General features: G+C 44.3%; 1 protein-coding gene across 7 annotated transcripts in view; it reads left to right on the top strand.

The window, feature by feature from the left end:
• The window catches only part of CTNND2 (catenin delta 2), a 716,413-nt gene that overhangs the window by 410,321 nt on the left and 287,654 nt on the right, over window positions 1–18,438 (top strand). For all 7 annotated transcript variants that reach the window (XM_036410294.2, XM_036410290.2, XM_036410291.2 and 4 more), the window contains one exon: window positions 7,181–7,733. In XM_036410294.2, coding sequence (XP_036266187.1) covers window positions 7,181–7,733 — 553 coding nt within the window. The remainder of the gene's footprint in view (window positions 1–7,180; window positions 7,734–18,438) is intronic.

Here is an 18,438-nt window from a genome sequence, read left to right as displayed (position 1 = left end):
ACAAGGTACTTGATGATTTTACTTGGCTATTTCTGAAATCAAATGTTTCTCACAGTATCAGGATTTTCTACCTTGGGAATAAGTTGAAAGTGGCACTTTCTGAAGACAATTTCAAGGAGAAGCAAAATTTGGGAATCAATGCTAGAAGTGTTCAAGCACATTCATTTTATTCCAGGGAGTAGGTTCAAGGGCACAAAACTTAGGTGTGGATGTAGATTCATTTTAATTGCATCATATTACAGGACATTTCATCTGACTCCAAGGAAGACTGTTTACATTGTGGAGTTCCTGATTTCTTGTTTCCAAGTTGTGAGAGTCAATGTCTTTGCTCACATACAAGTGCAAGCCTCATGCCCTATGCAAACGCAGCCTAGAAAAGCTCCACAAATTCTCAGACATTGCAATCAGTATACGTAGCTGATATTACTAAATCACACTACCAGTTTGTTTTGATTTAGAGTGGATTTCTTCAAAGATGGTATCTGAAAGTGTGTCCTGTTTGGGGGTATTTAAAAATTATTCAGGCTTTTTTACTCCTCAAAAAAAAAAAGTCTTCCTTCCTTATTCTTACTCTCTCACCGCCCTGTCACCACTTAACCCTCTCTTCACTCCCTCTAACACAGTGTTTTTCAACCTTTTTTGGGCAAAGGCACACTTGTTTCGTGAAAAAAATCACGAGGCACACCACCATTAGAAAATGTTAAAAAATTTAACTCTGTGCCTATATTGACTATATATAAAGTAATTCTCTTGAATAGGAATCAAATAAACACAAAGAAAGTATTTTATAATTACTTTATTATGAAATATTAAGTAAACAAAATAGTGAAAAATTATAAAATTCTTGTCTTGTCTGCACCTACGGCACACCAGGGAACAGCGGTTGAAAAACGCTGCTCTAACAACCCGCCCCACTCCTTCCCCACCAAATCCATTGCCATGCTCCTGTGTTCTGGCTCTTCGTGGCCCTTCCCTTGCCCTAACCCTGTGGTTCTGCCTTCCTTTGAAATGTGCGGGCTGGCTTTGCCTCTCTGGACACTGTTTTGCCAAGACTACTCTTTCCAGCAGGGACTTTAGTCCCCACAACCAGAACTGCCTACAAAGGGGAGACTCCATGAATTATTAAGCTTGTGATCTGATAGTAATTCCCAAAAATGACCAGTGATGATTACAGCCAAAGGGGAACACACTACTTACCCCAGGTCACTAAGCTTCCCTCAGGGAAGCCAACCCTGTCCCCATGGGCCTGGCTGCCTAGCAATTGGGGCAAATATCCTTCTGATCCCAAGTTGGAACCTGCCTGGCAATTCCAGGAAGCCTGGCAGGCCTAAATGCATCTCTGAGAGGACTGCTGGTAAACCAAGGACCTGCTTTCTGAATGCGGTTTTCTTCATTGGCCTGGGTACACATTATTCACAGTCAAGATTCTCTAGAATCCACACTTTCAAGGCTCTTGTCGACTAGCTCCAAGAGATGGTTTGGTTTGATTTTCACTGCCAAACCCCCAAAGGATGAGGATTACATGAGTTTTCAAGTTCAGAGAAAAATTTTCCCTATCATCCCAAGCCATCCCCACCCCTTTCATAAAAGATACAATGAGAAGGAATCTGGAAACAGCTCAGCTCTATATTGAGGCTGATTCCACATTCTGGTACAAGAGCACCCTAATTTCAGGGGCTCAAACGCTCGGATAAGAACAATGTCATCGTTGTGAGGCAGATAGTATTCTGTACAAACAAAAACTCGACAATGACAGATCAACCAAGTAAGGTCCAGGTGAAATACTCCCTGTGAGAGGATTATAAGGAGACCTTCACCAACATCTCCTCAGCTGTCCATGGACTACAGTAAACTCTTATTAATGGTTTATTGACTTAATGGGCAAATTAGTGCATAGAACTTGAACGCTGTTATTTAATGAGAATAATATAAATATTGCCTAAAGTTCCATCCATTTCACTTTTTCCACTGCACTTTGAAAATACATCTGCCCTTAAACGTTGGTATAAAGTAGTCATAAATGCACTCCACAGTCACACAGGAGGGCTCAGTGTGCACATGTGAAACATGGAAACATATAATATAAAAACCACTACTGTAGTATATTCTAAATCTAATCCCTCTGAAACTTACACTATCATGCAGATGAAATATTTAAGATGACAGAGCTTCATTGAGTTAGGTGTATTGCTCCTGTCTCATTAAAACACAATTCCTACATGTTTTAAATCTGAAGTGTAATCTACAGAAGGCGTTCATAGAAATTGGATGTTTTTCATTTTTTCTCTTGATGAAGTTCCCATCATAGGAAGCAAGAAAGGAATGACATTTAATGTTCACAAAATGCTGCCTGTCAGAGGCTATTCTGTCAGGGCATCTGCCATCTGCCGGCAATGTTCCACTTATCAGTTTCACAGAGCTGCCCCCTGTTGGAGGGGTGGGATTGACAAAGTAGCCCTTCAAAGAGCTGAACATAAACACACCAAAGGGAGCTGTTCCCGCCAAGAGCTCACGCTGTGATCCAGGACAGTTCTGGAGCCCAGTCTTCTCCAAATGCATTGAAAAAGTTTTATATCATCTCTTTTCTTCTAAAGGTCCCATCATCAATGAAAATAGTATTTTAATTCCCATTGCTAGTACATATACTTATCCAGCTATCCCAGGGATGAAGGGTGTGGTTGTCTCTTTTCATTTTTAAGTGAAGTTTTGCAATTCTAACTTTAAAATTGCATTTACAGTTTGATGGTATTTACCTACATTTAAGGTAGAATTGAGCTTCCAGGACAGTGAAGTGAATGCAATTCTTTGTGTGTTGAAATGTGTTTATATTGTATTTAGTCCAATGAGCTAGGTAGTAATAAGCCAGCCTTTGAATTAGGCGGTAGACTTTAAGTGCAGCCTTTTGTATCCCCAACTGGCTAAGAATTGCTAAATGAATTATACAATGGAACAAAAAATAAACACAAGAATGGAAACAAGTTCCCAAAAGATTACTGTTTTTGTCCAATTCGTGTTAAAAACATATTTCTTAGATTAGCCAGAGAACCATTCTTAGACACTTTTTTACTCCATAAACCACCAAATGGAGTGTAACACTCCTGGATTCTATATTGTAAACTGCAAAAGGGCTGATACAACTGTGTGATCCAGTAACATAGCCACTGGCCACATGTGAGGACTTAAATTCAACTTAAGTCAAATAGTTCAGATCAAATGTGTGTGAAAATCCAGTGCACATGTCAAGTGCCCACTAGGCCACTGTGTCTGCTGACTGTGATATTAGACAGTGAAGATTTTAAACATTTCCACCATGGACAATATCAGTCTGAAAGAGTATATAACATTTTAATGGTTACGCTTTTCTCTTCTCATGTGAAAAGTTATTGGCTAAATTTTACCAATATCTTGCAGTATTTAGAAATAGTTTTGATTGGCTGCTACAGCCTGTCAAAATTTGTGGAGCTAGTGTGGAAGTGCTCAAAACTTGTGCAGATTGGTGGCTATTTAACAAACCTTATTAGACAATAGTATCCGCAAAATTAGCATTCATGAGACTCAAAGTTCCAACAAATTAAAAAAAAACACATTCCAACAGATTAAAAGAAAAGTGTTTGCAAAATGTATTCAAGGTTTTTCTAGGATCTGTGTCAATATTAAATATTAGAATAATTTTTTATATTGGTATCAAATTCATGCACCAGTGAGGTCCCTCAGCATGGCCGTGGCATCGAGCCAAAACTGGCTCTCTGACATCTGAATTGCGAGAGGGCACCGGCCAGGCCAAGGGACCCCACCAGTGCACAATCTGGGCTGGGGAGAGATACAGGAGGTTGGCCAGCTGGGGAGGGACTGTAGGAGGGCTCCAGAGTATGTCCAGCCTGTCTCGCTATCTCGCGATTAGCAGCAAGCTAACCTACCAGTTGGAGCATCTGCCCCCTGGTGGTCAGTGAATATCATAACAAGCGGTTGAGCAGCCTTAGCTTATCATTAGCATATTATGCTTTGATTGGGAACAGATGACTGGATACTTAGCATATTAGGCTTTTATTATGTAGGATTCTGCTACTTGGTAATAGCACTATTAAAGTCTCCTTGGGTTATTACGAATATCGTATATCCAAGACATAAGAAAAAGTGTTTGTTGTGTTGTAAGCAAGGGACTGTCCTCACACCCTCTGGAATTCTTTCTCCTTGTGCTCCTGTGAGAAGACTTCACAGAAATCGCTGCCTGGGGCTTGTCTGTCCCTTGCCAGATGGGTCCTGTGCTGCTGCACATTGCTCAGGCCCCAGGAGAGCTTCAGAAGTGAAGGAAGGCAGAAGCTCACTGCCTGCGCCTTAGCAAGTGCTTCCCAGACCAGCAGCAGCTGCTGGAAATGCAGACACTCAGTCCCACTCTGACCCCAGCATCACAGTCTCTTCTAGCTCAGTGGCTTGCAGACTTCAGAGACCACCAGAATTCCTGTGATCCAGAGAACTTGCTAAAATGCACTTCCTTGGGCCCCTTCTTCTGGTCTCTGCTTCAGTAAAGAGGGAGGGATGCCAGCACTGCTCTGGATGCTAGCTGCTGGAACAAGGACCACAGTTGGAAAACCACTGCTCTGGGGATAACTCTTTCTCACATCAGATTGCACATTAGAATCACCTGGTGAGCTTTCAGAAAGCCTGATAAGCCCCACCTCCAGAGATTCTGAGCTGAATGGCTAGTGTACAGCATGGGGGCTGAGACTTCTTCGAAAGCTCCCCTAGCTATTGTAAGGTGCAGCCAGGTTTGAGAAGTCCCATCTGTACATTTCATGCTCAGAACTTTTACCAGGAGGAAAGCAAGAATTGGGTCTAAGCACGCCCATGACTGTGGATGCTGCTGGAATGTATCTCTGGGGTTTGGGTAAGCACAGCAGTTCCACACAGCTTCTCCACCTTCCTCTAAGCCACATGTGTCAAACACAAGGCCCTCGGGCCAAATCCGTCCCGCCAGGCCTTGCAATGTGGCCCGCACAGCGCTGTCATCACTGCACTCCGCTGCGTTTCCATCACAATGACAGTTTATGACTGTTCAGTAAACCATTCGGCCCGCGATTTAAGCTGGATTTTAGATTTTGGCCCCTTCTCTGATTGAGTTCGACACCCCTACAAGCAGTCAAGCCCTCATTGCCAATGCCTTGGGACCAGCTTTACTAACAGTTTGTTCATTTATCCTGTCAACATTTGTGGCATCTCTGCTATGAATCAGAACAAATCATGGAGCCTACATTTACTTCCCACTAACTATTAAACTCAAAATACATGCTCTGTGGTGTGAGAGGAGAATCAGGCTGAACAGAAGACTGGTAAATACAGATTTTATTCAGAAATACACAATTGCATTAGAGGAAAGAGTCCTCAGTCTAGACTGGGTTCAATTGCGAATATAACATTAAAAAATGGGAACGTATAGCTGAAGACCAGGGCGGGGTCAGTGGGCAGAGCATTACTGAGAGGAAACACCATGGGGAAGGGGTTCTGGTTAAACTGACCCGACAGGATTCTTGCTGAAGCCAGGCCTGGGTGCTGAGATGCCACCTGGGGACGGTGGCCGATGAGGAACTCTGTCTGATATGGAGGGTGAGGGACATGGGGGAAGAAGGGATTCTATAGGATGCTTGCTAAAACCGTGCAATGCAGAGATGAGCACAGGGCCTCATTCTAAACAGTGGTTTGACTAGGGTTTGCTCAAGGAGAGAATTGTTATCAGTGGCGGGGGAAGGAGAGGGAGAGAGACTTAGAGAGAGACTTACACATACATACATATCAAATACATATATTATATGTAAATAAATACACACATACACACCCTCACATGGAGAATGTCTTTCAACAGTTTGATTCCCTGTCTTTCCATGCAGCTCTTACTAGAGGATTTTGATGTTGCTCAGTTCATTCCCTCAGCTTTCCGCAGGAGTCTGGCATCCCAGACAAAATTTGGAATGTTCTGGATGTGGGGATGGAAGAGCCCAGTCTGTTATTTGCCAGTTGCCATTCCAGAGCGGGTGGAGAGGCAGCATTGAAACTCTTAATGGGTAGCATCTGTTCAGTCTCTCCCACCCTTCCCTTCATCTCATCAGCCTCCTCCTCCCCATCCAATTCCCGTCCCTAATTCCAAAGCCTTCCTTCCCAGCGCCTCTCTTTCCTTACAATCCCACTTTACAATCCCACCGGACTCTTCACACCAGCCGCTCTCAGAAACCTCTCCTCTCCAGGAGAAGCCAGATCACCCCAGACCTCCTGCCCAGAAGTGGTTGACAATGTAGTGTTTTCATTCGGATGCAAATGTATCTCTGGATGAGATTCAAGGAAAAGTGATTTCCCCTCAGCCCCAGCCCTTGTGGGCTTTTGTGTTCTTGTGTATAAAGGGGGACCACTGACTTTTCAATGTGAAGACACAGCGGCGGGGGGCTCTTAGAAGTGAGCCACAGAAAGAGGGCGAGCGCCATACTGAATGGTTTGGAGCTCAGGATTAAGCTCTAGAAAAGAGAGGCTTTTTTAGTCTTCATTTGCCATCGCTCTGATTCCTCTAGAACTGTGTGTGTGATTTCCCATCACACTGAAAGACCAAGCGTGTTCATTGCAGAAATAATACTTCCCCCTCCTTTTAATGTTCTTATCCAAAAAGAACCCGCGCGCGACCCTAGCCCAGAATAAACTCCGGGAAGCATGCTCTCCTCGCTGTTCTCCAGACTCAGTCTGCAGCGGGGCCGGTTTCGGAGGCAGAGTTTGCAGCAGGGAAAGATTGAATGCCTGAATTCCGCTTTAAAACTTAACAAATCCTGATTGCCCTTAAGTAGCTCCCGGTGGCCTTTTAAAAATCCTTATGTGACGCCTGCGATGCCTGGGCTATTCCAGAAACATCTTAGCTCCGTAAGCAGACTCCTGTCCCATTTAACACACCTGATGCCACTGTCAGCCGCCTTTGCTAGTTGGTTGGTTGTTGCGTGCGTGCGTGTGTGTGTGTGTGTGTGTGTTTTCTTTCTTTCTTTCTGTTGGAGAAACACCTGCCTGTCGCTGGAGGGCCGCCGGGATCCCACTCTCAGCGGTGCTCCCAGGCGGCGGGGCGCCCCGCGTCCCTCCCTCGCCGGGCGGGGCGGGCGTGGAGGGCGGGCCCCGCGCTCCCGCTAAGCCGTGTCCTCTGCTCTCCCGCGCACAGGGCACCACGAGCCGCGCGGGGCACCTGCCGGGGCCCGAGCCCGCGCCGCCGCCGCCGCCGCCGCCGCCGCCGCGGGAGCCGTTCGCGCCCAGCCTGGGCAGCGCCTTCCACCTGCCGGACGCGCCCGCCGCGCTCTACTACTCCAGCTCCACGCTGCCCGCGCCGCCGCGCGGCGGCTCCCCGCTGGCCGGCCCGGGCGGCTCGCCCACCAAGCTGCAGCGCGGAGGCTCGGCCCCCGAGGGCGCCGCCTACGCCGCGCCGCGCGGCTCCTCGCCCAAGCAGTCGCCCAGCCGCCTGGCCAAGTCCTACAGCACCAGCTCGCCCATCAACATCGTCGTGTCCTCGGCCGGCCTGTCCCCGATCCGCGTGACCTCGCCCCCCACCGTGCAGTCCACCATCTCCTCCTCGCCCATCCACCAGCTGAGCTCCACCATCGGCACCTACGCCACCCTGTCGCCCACCAAGCGCCTGGTCCACGCGGCCGACCAGTACAGCAAGCACTCGCAGGAGCTGTATGCCACCGCCACCCTCCAGAGGCCGGGCAGCCTGGCAGGTAAACCTGGGCGCGTTGTGGGGTGGCTGGTGTGCAGGGTGGGGACACGCACCTGGGTCTGAGCAGTACTCATGCTGGGCCTGCCTGTGGGCCAGGGTCCATCCAGCCTCTGTGGGGCGTCTCTAGGGTAGGTGAGGATCTGAACTAAAATAGGCTGCTGCTTTTTAAAAAGTAAGGCAGTCTCTCAAACTCTAATTCCTCCCCCATCAGAAGATTCAGACATTCGTAAGACTAAATCAAATTTAATGGGGAGTCACATAGACCTGTTGATTGTATTCAGAAAAAGACCGATGCAAGTAAAACCGTATTTATATGATTACTTTATAGTGATTTACACTTAGAAAAAAGTATTGGATTTCCCCCCAAAGTAGACATTCCGTTTACATTGATCTCAATAGTAGTGAAAAAAAAGTAACCAATGATGAATTGCCTTGAAATTTTACTACTTGGTTATGGCTGGAATTTATTGTATTTTGTCTAAATTTAGTCACTGGGGAAAGTGAAAAACTCCCCCACACCTGCCAGTGAATTTACATGGGGAAAGGGTATACTTGTACGTTATAGGGAATGAGGGGCTGGACTGGGGTTGCTTTTCCCTGCCCATACAGAGTAGGTCACATGTCTGTGGTTGGTCCTTTTGTCCATCAGAAACCATTGGTAGTGGTGTGAGTGTGGCCAGAGCCAGCTACAGGTGCAAGTGCCAAGCAGGGCTTAGCAGGTGACTCTGCTGGTAGCACCATACGTTCAGCTAAACCAGATGTAATGATTAGAAAACTAATGTGTTGTCCCCCAAGCTCCTTACAACTCAGCTGGGTTTAATGGCAGCTCTTTTCTTCTTATGAAAGTACTAGGGGCCCAGTGTATGAATTCACACACCTTGAAAGGAACTGTGGACTGCAAGGTTGCAGTGGGCACAGGGGTGGGTCTTGGCTCATCCTTCATGCCAGCCCCCTTCTGCATCAGTCCCTGGTACCCTGTTTGCCAACAGCCCTCCTCCTGCCCCCACTGCTCCTACACGCTGACCCTGCCAGACCTGCTCCCACCCACTGATGGGCAAGGAGCCATTGAGGCCAGCACCAGCAGCAGGTGTGAGCGGGGCCTGCACCTTCTGCAGGTGCAAGTAGCAGCTGCTGCCCCCATCGCCCCTCAGGAGCAGGGCAAAGTGGAGAAGCCCTCAGGGGCTATTGGGACTGGCATTGGGTGCCGGCTACAGGTGCAAGTGGGGCTGGCACAGGTAGTGGGTGCAAAAGTCAGCTGCCAGCCCTGATCACCCCTCAGGAACAGGGGGAGGTGGAGAAGCCTTGAGGAGCGATCAGAGCCGGCAGCCACCACTGACATCTGCTGATAGTGCTGAGTGAGTGGGGCCAGCGCTGGGCATTGGCAGTGGTGTGAGTGTGGCCAGAGCCAGCTACAGGTGCAAGTGCCAGGTGGGGCTGTGGCAAAGAACTTTCAGTAACCCCTAGAGGCTCGCCCCAATGACAGCACCCAGCTCCCTGCCTTGGTCTAGCGCCCCCACTCATCTGGTCCACCATCCCACCATGGCCTTTGCTGCCATGTTTTGCGCTCTCCTTCCTGCTGCTGACTCTCACTATGTCCCACACACTCCCCCTGGTGGTCAGTGCATGTCATAGTGTCCGGTTGTTTGATCAGTTGTTCCACCATCTGGTCTATTTGCATATTAGGGTAATATGTATATTAGAAGCCTGATGCATAAAATTCATGCACTGGGGAAGGGTCCCTCAGCCCAGCCTGCACCCTCTCGCAGTCCAGGAGTCCTCGTTCTTTACTGCCCACCTGCTCACTGCTCCTTACCACTCAGCTCACTGCTCCTTTAAGCTGCTGCGGAGGCTGGAGAGGCTCCCATCACCACTACACTTGCCAGCCATGAGCCTGGCATCTGGCTGAACAGCACTCCCCCTGTGGGAGTGCACTAACACCAGGGGGTAGCTCTGAGCGTTCTGGTCATTCTGCCATAATAGTTGCTTAGGCTTTTATTATATAGATTAGGTAATTGTGTCACTCTAGTAACAGATGCTGTGTTTACAAGTTTCCTTTTGTGACATAAATAAATGACTATGAAGATACCCTATATAATAAAGTACTAATATGCTAATTAGACCGGACAGTGGAATGACCTTCCAGAATAACAAGAGGGTAGGGAGCAGGGCTGTGAGGTAGCTGGGGCTGTGAGGGCTGAGCAGAATTTCATGCTTTGGGCCTCTAGAATAAAATGAAGAAAGGAACCATTGCATACATGAAGCAGGTGTCCGAGGGTGTCTTTCATTTTACACAGTAATTGCTGCAAAGTACTGGTGTGACATAACAGAGTGAAGGTGGCAATTCCCCTGCCCCCAATTATGCTAAGTGTGTTTACTGAAGTGAACATAGTGCTCTCTATCACTCACTCCTTCTTTCTCTTTAATAGAATTTTGGAGGTAGATCATTTTTTTTAATTTATTAATTGATTGATCATTATTAATGCCAAACTGCTACTCGTACCAAAATATCTGTGAGGCAGGAAGTAAGAAGCACTCTGGGTGAAACAGAGGGCTAGGAGACATGTATGGAAACTTTGTTTTATAAGTTTACAAAGGGTGGGGAACTGGTGGAGCTCTTGGGAGACTAAAGCTCCATGACATTCTTCCCATCCACCACGGAGAAGAGGAAACTGAGGCACAAAGAGTCCAGGTGACTTGCCAAAGGTTGTTTCATTGCCTTAGCTTCCAGCTCTGTCCCACGTGTTATACATGCTAAACGTGTGCATAGTCTGCATTATTTTACTAAGAACAGGGAGTGTGGTCTAGTGGAGAGGTCGGGGGTGTGTCAATGGAACAGATCCATACTTCTTATTATATCATGAATTAAGGAAACGGTTGTAAAACTAAGTATGTTGTGAAAACTGATCCCATGCTAGTATCTAGAGTGAATGTTTCTGAGGGTCTGATTGTGTGTGTGTGTGTGTGTGTGTGCGCGCATGTGTATGTGTTGGTTGGGAGGCAGTGTAAAGGCTTTGGCTAGAAAGAGAACTGCAGTTGGTCAACAAAGTCCCTTGTGTCTTCTCTCTTCCTTCCCCATTTCCATTTCTTCCTCAGATTCTTTGACCATATTTCATTTTTGCTACCTGGTGAAAAAAAATCAACTTGTCATCTAACATTTTTAATTTTAGAGCTTCAGTGTTTAATGTTTGAAATACTTTGTTTAAAATGCATGCTTTTAAATGCTCATTTAAATATCCTTTTTATATAAATTGCTGCTGGTGGTTATGAGTTTAAAATTCCAGGGTGGAGCAAACGTAGATTTACAGACATAAGTACACAAAACAGAGTTTATTCTTGTACTATTATTTATTTATTATTGTATTATTTTCTATATGAACAACTGTAAACCCACTGTGGCCCCACCTTATATTTTTAATGCTACATAAATGTTACTTAGGTTGCATAAGATCAGATGGCACATTTAGAAATTGGAAAACTGTGGCCCAGGAAAGGTGTGGGGACACACATGTTTGTGAGAGACCAGGAATATTGCACCTTTTGGACTCCATGCCTACATCAGGGTTCCTGATAGCATTCCAGATGTCATAAACTTTGGAGCCACCTTGTTTGCTAATTGAAAGTACCATTAAAGTCAAGACTGAAAAATAGATTTTGGATTTTCAAGGCTGTTACTTTGTAGATTTGTCACTGATAACTAAGACATGTAAGTATGGAATAAGTAGTGACTTTCACTTTTGAATGAATTAATTCCATAATTATTCATTAAGCACCTCTGATTTACTGGCACTGATTTAGAGCCTAGAGAATAGTGATCAATATCAACCAATATCTTTCAGCTTGTTTCAAATGGAGAAGACAAAATAATCAAGGAAAATATTTGTTTAATATATTTCTATTGATTTCAGAGGAAGGGTGTGGGAGAGAGATAGAAACATCAATGATGAGAAAGGAACATTTATTGACTTCATCCTGCCCGCCCCCTACTGAGGATTGAGCCCACAACTCGGGCACCTGCTCAGACCAGGAATCAAACCGTGACCTTCTGGTACGTAGGTCAGTACTCAACCACTGAGCCATGGCAGCCAGGCAAGGTAAATATTGTTGATAGAGTGGCTAGGGAAAGCTCTAATTGGAAGCTACTTTGAAGTCAGTAGTGAAATATTGATATTGTCAGAGAGCCGGCAATATCAATATCTAGGGGAAGGGCATTGTGAATAAAAAGAACAGACATGCTAGGCTGGTCAGTAGGGGCATGTCTGATATGTTTGCAGGACAGCAAGGGGAGTGTATCTAGAGAGATGGCAAAGAAATGACATGAGGTCAGTGAACTGACCAGCAAGGAAGGTCTTGTAAGTTGGATGAGACTTGAGGCTGCTGGCTGTGCTAAATCAATGGGAGCCATTAAAGATTTCAGCAGAGGAGTGACATAATCTGCTTAGTTTATATAACAGTCACCCCAGGGTGCTTGTAGAGAATACCCTGTTGGGGGTTAAGGGCAAAAGCATGAATACCAGTTAGCGGTTATGGCAGTAATCTAAGCAAGAAATGATTATGATGTGGGCCAGGATGGTGGCATTGAAGGTTATGAAAAGTTGTGTGATTCTGGGTGTATATGTATGGTAGAGCCCACTGGATTTTATCACACTAGGTGATGATGATAAGAGAAAGAGGAGTCACCACTGAGACAGGTGTGCTGCAGAGGGATCTGATTGGATTTGGGGACAGTGCTCATAAATATTAAGATTTTGGTTTTGAGCTGAAACCGGTTTGGCTCAGTGGTAGAGCGTCGGTCTGCGGACTGAAAGGTCCCGGGTTCGATTCTGGTCAAGGGCATGTACATTGGTTGTGGGCACATCCCCAGTAGGGGGTGTGCAACAGGCAGCTGGTCGATGTTTCTCTCTCATCGATATTTCTAGCTCTCTATCTCTCTCCCTTCCTCTCTGTAAAAAATCAATAAAATATATTTTAAAAAAAGATTTTGCTTTTGGACATGTGGTACCTATCAGAATCAAAATGCACATGTGAAGTATACAGTTTGATGCGCAAGTCAGAGTTCAGGGGAAAATGTCAGGCTGGTGATAAAAATTAGGGAGTGGAGTCATCATCAGGTAGATAGTATTAATTATCCTGGAAAGTAAATATGAAAAGAGGTCTTAGCCTTAGTGCCTCCCACAAATGTATAGGTCTGATAGTTGAGAAGGTCAGTGTCATTCCTTAGAAGCCAAAAGAACAGAATGTCACAATAAACTGTGTCCAGCACCATTAAAAGGTCAAGACAAAGGAAAACTGTTGGCTGACACTGGTTTAGCAGAGTGTATTCACTGGTGAGTTTGAATGAGTAGTTTCAGTGAAGGGTAGGTGTGAAATCTTACTGGAAGTGGAGATCCAATAGAGAATGGGAGGAGAAAAACTGGAATTCAAAAACGTGCATAATGTTTTCAAGAAGTGGTTCTTGTTTAGCTGCAAGTATATCCAAAAGTGTAGAAGTTCTATTTGAGGATTTTGGGTCATCAGTTATGTGGTGAAGAACACACACCCACATGTTCCACTAGACCCGTGGTCAGCAAACTGTGGCTCACGAGCCACATGTGGCTCTTTGGCCCCTTGAGTGTGGCTCTTCCACAAAATACCACGACCTGGGCTAGTCTATTTTGAAGAAGTGGTGTTAGAAGAAGTTTAAGTTTAAAAAATTTGGCTCTCAAAAGAAATTTCAATCGCTGTACTGTTGATATTTGGCTCTGTTGACTAATGAGTTTGCCGACCACTGCACTAGACCTTCTTGATGGCCAAGCTTTCTGAAGTCCTGCTGGTGATCTCAGAGTTCCACCTCTGTGGAAAACAGCACACTTCAGAGCCAGCCTAAAACAGTGTAATTTCTCATATGTTAAGTCATCAGACTCCAAAGATCTCAGAATTTTTTCTCTCTTTCTTTAGATTGTCTCTTTTCATCCCATAGTGATGCCTTCATGGAAACCCAGCTCTGCCTTCCTGATGGAGGCCCCTAACCTTAGGTGCATTACTTGCCTGCTTAAAATTGTTAAAAAATCTAAGTTTTTACAATAAAATGGATCTCACAATGTCAGACATATATAAGGAAAAACATATTGAGTAAAATTCTAGTACATTGGCCAGCTCAATAAAAGATAACTCCTATTACTTAATAATGCCTGCCATACTAACTTGGATGTACAAGGAAGAGGTCATTTGTTTTAGTTTCAGACAATCAGCAGGTCTTTTGAGTCTCCAAACATGCCAGTGTCTGTGTTGGGCATACAGAGATGAGTGAAGGATAACTCTTGCCCTCAAGAGACCTAATTGGTAATGGATATAAGAACCGACGGTTTGAAATCCAGTGCTCGGATGAGTCAGGTTGGTTACTATGGGAACATGCTAGAGGGGCCTGCTATAGTGGGGATCAGATGTGTGCTGCAAATGCCTCCTTAGTGCGATGGCTCCAGGGCTAACTAGGCACTATCAATGGAACTAGTAAGAAAAGGTAGCTGCAGTGAAGTCCAAGAGTAGAAGAGGGGTGTGATGAAGGGTGCGGTGGGAAGGTGTAGTGGTGGTCAGCAGATCAGGCTTTCTTGAGGCAGAAAAGAGTGATGGGCTTGAGGGTGGAGATAAGGAAGGAGATGAATGGTAAAGGATTTGTAGTTTCACCCTTCCAGCAGAACATATTAGAAACTTTGTTCTGGGGGCTGTGCAGAGAAGGGACTTTCAGTGAAAAAATAGGCAGGGAAACACCTAGAAAGGCATTGAAGAGTCCGTCCCTGCTCCCAGATCTAGTTATTAAAACTTTCACCCATTTATTTTGAAATGTGACAATTCAAAAATTATCACTCATAAATAGTACAGGAAGAAGAAGGCTAGATAAATGACATAAGTAGTTTTAACATTTTTCTCTTAACAAATAGGTTGTTTAATGTTATTGTTTACAAATTAAAAGTTAAATGTATTCCTTTTATTCACAATGAATAAAATTAGGCAAAAAATAATTATAAACTCCAATATAAAGCATTTGCAAATGCCAGGCATTGTGCCAGATGCATAGCGAGCTGTGTCTTATGTTGCCTCCAATAACTTCATGTACAATTTTCAGCTCTACTGTACAGATTCAAAAACTGAGACTGATTAGTGATAAGTTTCTTTCCCAAAGTTATGTGTCTGGATCACAGAGATGTGATTGGAACCTAGATTCCTTTGAGTCCATATTTTCTGTATCTTAAATATACATGATATGTGGGTAGAAAGAATATTTGTGTTATTGAAGAAAAACACCGAGAATGTAAAATGCTATATATACTTTTTTAACTTTTGTAAATGACTGGTGATTTCAAAGAAAGCAAAAGTTTGCCTACCATATGGCAACCTTGCTAATTTAAAATTAGGTTAACAAGCTATCATCACTCTATGGAATATAACTTAACAGTACCAATTCTTGTTCACTTCTGTAAGAAAAAGAGCATGATTCTTTCCTTTTCTTGCTTAGAGCAAAATTAATCCCATTAAAAATAGGAATCTGAGTTATAAATATGCATTAAAGTTATGTCAAACATCACAAGCATATTTTGAAGCAAACATGAAACGGATTAAATGTAGATTTGTACATTTAATGATTGCAAAGCTAATATGGAGAAGAATTTAGTCAAGGCATGTCCACCTTGTACCCCAACCAGATGGACTTAAAACTCAGTATTTTGAGTGGATTGCACATTAAAAATCCCAAATTTCATATATTTCCAGATTTCAGACTTGCTAGTGCTGCCAGGTGCACCTGTTATAAGAAAGGAAAAGGGGAAAAATAAAAAGCCTAATCTTAGAATAAAGCTTTGCAATCTCTGGTGGCAGGTTCTCAGAGGAAACAAGAAGTCTTCCCAGATAATGAGCCGGTTTGTTTAACACACAGCACTTGAGATATGGTCAGAATGCAACATGATACACGTGGCTTTCACTCCTCTTTTACATTGCATTTCCTGAAGGTGAAATTTGCCTGCAGGGCACAAATACTTGATCGGTTCTTGAGAATGTCCTGCTCACCCAGAAGTAAAAAATAAATAAAATAAAATAAAATAAAATAAAATAAAATAAAGCCATAGTCTAGACCTGCTAATTAGAAAGTGATCAACCAGTGAAATCAGTCCACACTTTAATCTTTCAAAGGTGGTTAAAAAAGCTGACTCTCCACCAGAATTTCCGAGTCTTTTGAACTAGCCCCCTCCCCCAACCTCAGAAGCTCTATGGCATGGCACAGAGGCTGTGCCTCTTAGCCCAGGTCCCTTCCCCATGTGCTCTTATTCTGGGAGCCAAACCCAGCCATCCTGTAGATCAACAAGCTTGAGAGGTGCAGGTCTATTCCCATATATGGACCCTTTCCTGCTCCCCTCATCAAACATCAAAGTGAACATTCCTTCAGCCTTTTGCCCCCTAGATCCTGGGACCCCATTTTATAGCAGAGAACCCTCTTCCGAGGGGTCCCATGGAAGTCCCTTATCCCCAGGCTCTCCCTACCAAGAGCATGGATACTGCCATCTCTCTGACAAACCTCCTCTGCACCTGCTAACTCTTGTCTAACAGCCTCCATCTGCTCAGGGACCCAGCACTCCCAGAAACGGTGACCAGGCATTCCTTCGTAGTCACTTTGCACAGCATCTCATGCCCGATTATGTTGCTATCTGATTTCTGTCCAGTTGTGTCTGGGTCAGACTGCAGCAGCGAAAGGCTGTTTTAACATCTGGTTACAGTAAGCTGGTGGCCGCTTCTGAAACTCAATATTGGGGCTGATAGGTGGCCCCAAAGGCCTTCCTGATGTCTTTCTCTTTTGTTGAGTCACAGGAATGAATACCTCCCCTTCCCTGCCTACCATATGGCAACCTTGCTAATTAAAATGAGGTTACCAGGCTTGCTTTTGTCCCAGGTTTTATTTTGGTAGGAAAATGGTATTTTTATGTAGATCTCAACCAAAGCTTTTGCAGTATTATTGATACTTATATGATATTGATCATGCTTAACTAGGAAATGTAAATTTAAAAAATGAAACTGTATCTTGGGCAAGAGTACAAGATGGCATAGTCTGACCAATCATGTCCCCTCTGTCTCAGACATCTTCCCCATGTCTCAGACCCCTTGAAAAATAACGTACAGGATTGCAACCAAGAATGACATCACAAAAAAGACAAAGAGTACAGAGGCCTGAGGCCAGGGGGTGGGTGTCACCAACAGCCTTTTTAGGAACTTTCTAGAAAGCAAAATAGATAGGAGGGGTAAGCAATTAAAAACATCCATGTTTCTCCCAAGAATCTGCTCTGTCAGCACAGCGGAGGTGGACTGGCTGTCTTCAGTGAATTCTTGGACAGGCTCAAGGGTCATAGTTGAGCTGAGGGGCTGGGAGAGAAGAGAGGCCTCAAGATGAAGGGATCCATTGAAAGCCAGGGCTCCAGGCATTTCTAAGTTGGCTGCCTCCTCCCACACATGTCCCTTCTCTCCTACCAAGATATTGCCATATAGCCCATGCCTATTCCAAGGCAAAGAACAGGGATTGACTATTGAAGAAACTGAACAAACTGTCTGAGAAAGTAGACTTTGGTTATGGCTGCCCATGGCCTACTACAGTCTATTTCATATCGTTCTGTGGGCAGTGAGCTGGCAGGTGGCTCAGGACTGCCCCTGACCTTCTCTTTCAGAAGGAAAGTGCCAGCCTGGATGTCCCAACCTCCTGTCCCTAGTTCTCCCTTAGGGATGCATAATGGGAAACATTTGCCTTTAGAAATGGGAACACTTCTCTTTAGGTTGTAGCACAAGAAAAAACCTCAGAGATTTTCTTTCTCAAATATGATACGTTTATAGTAGGGATTATTGAGGAATTTGGGAGGATTAGAAGCCTGAAAAAATAGAAAAAAATGAACTGTGCCTCAGCAGAAATAGAGATAATTAACAGAATAAAAGAGATTAAGAGAAACTAGCAATAAGTTTAGGTTAAGTGCTAAGAAGGATTTAAGACAATTTTGTGTTTATTAAGTAAGAACTAGATGATATATAAAAGGTTCAATAAAAAGAAAATATTTTCTCGGCCACAAAAATATAACTACCCAAATTAAAAATTTATAGAAGGACTGGAAAATAGTCAAGGACATCACTGGGAAGGGAGAACATAAAGGGAGAAAGACAAAAAATATCAGAATATGCAGAAAGCCTTGCAGGACAAATCCAGATCCAACATTACTGGAGTCACAGAAAGAAAATGGAGAGAAACAAGTTATCAATGAAGTAATATGGGAAAATTCCTCAGAGCTGAGGCACCTGTGCCTTCATAGGAAATACCCTATGCTTAGAATAAAAAGTAATTCATAGTCTACATCACGAAATTTGAGAGCACCAACATAAGAATATCCTAGCACCCTTGGGAAGAAATAAAACAGACGCTACCTGACTTGCAGTAGTGATACTACATGATAAAGAACAACCCAGTGATGCTCTCAGAATTCTGGGGTAAAATAACTTTCAACCCAAAATCTATATGTAGCCAAATTATCCATCATCATAAAGGGAGGACCAAATAATTTCAGATTCACAAATATTCATAAAATCTATCTCCTGTGTATCCTTCCCTAGAAAGTTACAACACTTGATGTATTCCAGCTATATCAGGGCATGAAAGGAGAAGCATGGTATCCAGGACACAATGAACATGACTCGAATGAAGTCCCAGG

Source organism: Pipistrellus kuhlii, unplaced genomic scaffold (assembly GCF_014108245.1).
Source record: "Pipistrellus kuhlii isolate mPipKuh1 unplaced genomic scaffold, mPipKuh1.p scaffold_m20_p_4, whole genome shotgun sequence".
Classification (NCBI taxonomy): Eukaryota; Metazoa; Chordata; class Mammalia; order Chiroptera; family Vespertilionidae; genus Pipistrellus; species Pipistrellus kuhlii.
The sequence above is the reverse complement of the archived record's forward strand: the minus strand, read 5'-3'. Positions and strand labels throughout refer to the sequence as shown.